We start from the raw sequence: 4,023 nt of genomic DNA, 5'->3' as shown, positions 1-4,023 counted from the left end.
CTGCGTTTCCGAAAAACAAAGTTATTGTCTTGCTCCATTGGTTTACCATTCATGGGTAAACCTTGCGGCTATACCCGAATAAACTCAAGATCAAGCGTTCGATCATATAAAGCACGATCCAAACAAGAAAAAAAATCAACGCTTTTAAGTACAAAATTTTGTTATGCACTACTCTGCTCATGGGCTAATCCTTGAAGACCATAAGGCAACCATGTATGCTATCACTAGAGTCCATTGCGATTTGTAATCGATCATGATCAATTTTCAGGCCGAAGATCTCCATATCTTCCCTTCCAATGAGATGATGATGATGGAGACATCGTCATGGTACTGTCGTCGATCCCCTTGTCTTACCTCGAGCAACTCATGGAACCCCATTCCTTCATCATAACAAAAATAAAAATCATATGACTTTTTCACAAGTATAAAAAAAATCTTTCCAAGACGGCTAAAAAAGCATGTCTCCATATCTAATTAACATAAAATACAGCTAGGTAAGTGGAATGTTGCATGCTCACCGGCTTGCCTGGCGGCGCGGAGGAGGATCTCGTGGCTGAGGTACTTGGCAGGATCCTCATCGGGGAACCTGGAGGTGAACGCCTCCACGTGCCCCACCACCTCCTCGTTGGTGAAGTACTCGTAGAGCCCGTCTGAGGCGAGGATAAGAAACTTGTCCCGCGGCCCGAGGCAGTGGTGTCGGAGAAACGGCTTGCAAGTAATGTAAGGCAAGACGCCAACATAGTCCACCCGAAAAACTTCCAAGAGAGCCTTGTTCCACCTCGGCTGCAACATCGAACTTCCCCATGTTAGTAACGGTTTCTAAAAGAAAAATCAATTGGTAGTTCAAACTGATGATTCTACCTAGTTATCCTTACATCACATGAACTTTATTTGGTTACATACATATGTGCATGAACTTTAATTGGTACTATGATAGTGTCAAAAAAAATATAAGACATGATCTGCCATTCACTATGATAGTATCAAAAAATGTCTTATATTTTGATACTACTTGACATTTGACAGACAGACAAACCTCTTTTAGGTAGCCAGCTCCAAATGCTCTTGTGACCTTCAAGGAGCCCTTCACTCTGCCATTGACTATGCAGGTAGGATCATCAAGGTGCTCACTCCTTATCCTTTTCACCTCCTGCATCCATCAATGGAAATTAACATCAATTTATAATTAACAAACGATCATAGTATATGTTACAGAAGAGGGTGTTCGATCATGGAACATGGCAGTTGACCGGTGGATCACCTTGTAGGCGGTGGTGCTGTGCTCCATGGTGAGCTGGAGCGCGACGAGCTCCGTCATGTCGCACTCGTCGAACTGCCGCCTGATCTCCTCCGTGACGTGGCCGTGGCCGTCGGCGCTGTGCTGGCGCCGGTGCCGTGGCGGGATGATGACGCTGGTGAGGTCGGGCTCGGCCCGGTGCGCGAGCACGGCGCGGCTGTCGCCGACGTTCATGGAGTAGACGTCGGCGCCCTTCATGAGCAGCACCAGCACGCAGGACCCCATCATGGCCAGCTCCGGGCACTCGGCCGCGCGCGCCTCCGCCTCCGCGAAGTAGCCCTCCTCCGTGCGCCGCAGCGCGCGCGCCAGCGCGTCCAGCACCGCGCCGTGCCGCCCCCGCTGCCGGAGGTCGGCGCTATTTCTGCCGTTGCACGACGAAGACAGCCGCCGCTGCTCGCGTCCGGCGTCGTCGGGCAGAGGATCATCGTCGGTGGGGAGCTCGCGGCAGACGGAGGCGTAGAGGTTGGCGACGAGGTAGTCGGTGGCGTCCGGGCCGTTGAAGCCGTCGTAGATGCCGACGAACATCCAGCCGCGCTCCTCCGACACGACGACGTGCACCCTGTCCTCCCCTGCCTTGCCGCGCGCCCACTGCACCTTGTCCTCCGCCGCGTGTCCGTTCTCGCCGTTGCTCCTGATCGCGCCGCCGCCGCCGTTGCTGGCCACCGTGGTCACGACCGCGGGCTCGTCGCGCTGCTGCTTCTTGGGCGGCCTGCCGACGCGCAGCACCGACGCAACGGCGCGGCGGAGGCGGTCGAGGAGCGGGCTCCCGGACGCGGCCTCCTCGAGCTGGCACCGGCGCCGGCGCCGCGTGGCGTAGAGGTCCGCCATGATCTCCTCTTCAGTGCGCGCGCCCCGCCGCGACGCCGCCGCCGACAGAACGCCCGAGTTCGGCCCGGACGACGACGACGACGGCGACGCGCAGTAGTCCAGGCTCCCCGAGAAGAGGCCCGGCTGGAGCGTGCGGAAGGAGAAGGAGCTGGAGCTGTCGCAGGAGGAGGACGCCGAGAGCGACAGCTGGTTGGAGAAGGAGTTGGAGGAGGAGGAGGCGGCGGTCCCGATGGTGGACTGGTTGGACGGGAGCAGCACGCCGTGGATGGTGGCGCCGTCGAACGCATCATAGCCGTCAAAGCTCAGAATCTGGCCGACGCAGTCACCACCACCATCCCCGCCGGCCGCGACCGCGCGGGCCGCGGCGGACGCGTCCACCGTCGACCGGCCCCCCGACGCGAAGCAGGGCGTGGCCAGCCTCGCCGCGCGGTTGCCCATGAAAGTGACGAAGCCGGGGTGGAGGTGGAGGAAGCGGCGGCGTATCGGCGCGTCGCCGGATCTGGATGCGCATCGGGGCCGAGACAAATGGGCGACATATCCGAGAAGGGGAGGGGGAGACGGGTAGAGTTGACATTGGCGCTACTTTGGAACGTTGTTGTTTAAGGAGTTGACCAGGATCTATCTATCTGTTTCTTCCCATTTGTTTCCTTCCTTCCTCGGCCAAGTTGACTTTGCATGAGGATTCATGGAGTATGATATGGTGCCGGTGGTACCTCAGGGTGGCCATCTGCATCAAGACCCACACGGCTACACGTCACTTCTCCTCCATCCTCTCAATCTTAACTTATAAGTTACTTCCTCTCTCCCAAAATATAAAAACATTTTTAACACTATACTAGTGTCAAAAACGTTTTTATATTATGAGACGGAGGGAGTATAACTATCTTCACAAATTTGTTGTCCAAGGAAAAGTACACCACCATGACTTATCATCGTGGAAGATTCCGGGCATCGCGGTCGAGCGAATCGGAAAAAAGAACGAGCTATTATATTGAGGTCATTGTCTGCCACGAGCCGCGCAACAGCCTTGTTATCTACCACAACTTGTCGTGGGAGATACAATGTGTCGCAGTCGAACAAAATCATCTCCATAGGAAAAACGGAAGCAAGTACAATACTGTTGTGTTGAGCTCATCATCATTGAAATCTGCCGCTGGACTCGCAACAAGCTTCTTGTATTTTCGATCATCTATCAAGATACTCCATTACTCTTTTCGTTAGTATAAAATTGAGTCATCTATTTTAAAACGGAGGAAATATATTTCAAGACAAAAATACATCATTGATATAGCACGAGAAAGTTGAATGGAAGAAGCTGAGAAGCCCCTACAATTATGTCGTGGGAGGAAGTATTAATTTTTCCAGGTTGGTTGCCGTTTTCAAATCTGCTGCTACCCACTCTCAATTACTCGCCTTCTCGCGTGCATGCATGGCAAATTGGCAATCAAACACCCGCATGCATGGGATAGAATGAGGTGAGAATGAGTAGAGCCAATATAACGTGTGGACAATTATAACAGTGCAAGATCAACACATTGAGAACGTGTACAATGATGTTATCTTAGTAATGCCATGTGAGATAAATGCTAAGGTGGAAAAGAAAGACACCATATGAAAAGACGTATCTTCTCTTAATTAAGAGATAATCTCTTAACTATAGGAATCGAGAAAGTTAAATAGGCAAAAAAACATGATGCCACATTAAGGACGTGTACAGTGATGTTATCTTAATAATGCCGCATGAGATAAATGCTAAGGTGAAGAAAAAGACACCATATGAAAAGACTTGTCTTCTCTTAGTTAAGAGATAATCTCTTAACAATAGGAATCGATGGGAATCGATCTAGAACCCTCGTGTATTGATTCCTACAGCAACCACCAACTCGCCTAAGCTTTAC

At 51.9% G+C, this 4,023-nt stretch overlaps 1 protein-coding gene across 1 annotated transcript; it reads right to left on the bottom strand.

Moving 5' to 3' along the window:
- Positions 1–6: 6 nt before the first annotated feature.
- LOC119359675 (putative protein phosphatase 2C 46) lies at positions 7–2,653 on the bottom strand. The gene is made up of 4 exons (XM_037625786.1): positions 1,262–2,653; positions 1,037–1,150; positions 519–783; positions 7–380 (listed from the first exon to the last, which is right to left on the bottom strand). The coding sequence occupies exons 1-4, from the start codon at positions 2,561–2,563 to the stop codon at positions 265–267; spliced, it is 1,797 nt and encodes a 598-aa protein (XP_037481683.1). The 5' UTR covers positions 2,564–2,653; the 3' UTR covers positions 7–264.
- Positions 2,654–4,023: the final 1,370 nt, after the last annotated feature.

This window comes from Triticum dicoccoides, chromosome 1A (genome assembly GCF_002162155.2).
Source record: "Triticum dicoccoides isolate Atlit2015 ecotype Zavitan chromosome 1A, WEW_v2.0, whole genome shotgun sequence".
In the NCBI taxonomy this organism is placed as follows: domain Eukaryota; kingdom Viridiplantae; phylum Streptophyta; class Magnoliopsida; order Poales; family Poaceae; genus Triticum; species Triticum dicoccoides.
This window is presented reverse-complemented; position numbering and strand designations above follow the sequence as displayed.

What these genes read in the sequence shown, in the direction of transcription:
- LOC119359675 (XM_037625786.1), bottom strand. Translation starts at nt 2,563, where the DNA reads ATGGGCAACCGCGCGGCGAGGCTGGCCACGCCCTGCTTCGCGTCGGGG. An exon ending in ACAGCACCACCGCCTACAAG is followed by an intron (nt 1,151 to 1,261) that starts GTGATCCACCGG and finishes TGATGGATGCAG; the next exon opens with GAGGTGAAAAGGATAAGGAG. An exon ending in GAGCTGGCTACCTAAAAGAG is followed by an intron (nt 784 to 1,036) that starts GTTTGTCTGTCT and finishes TCGATGTTGCAG; the next exon opens with CCGAGGTGGAACAAGGCTCT.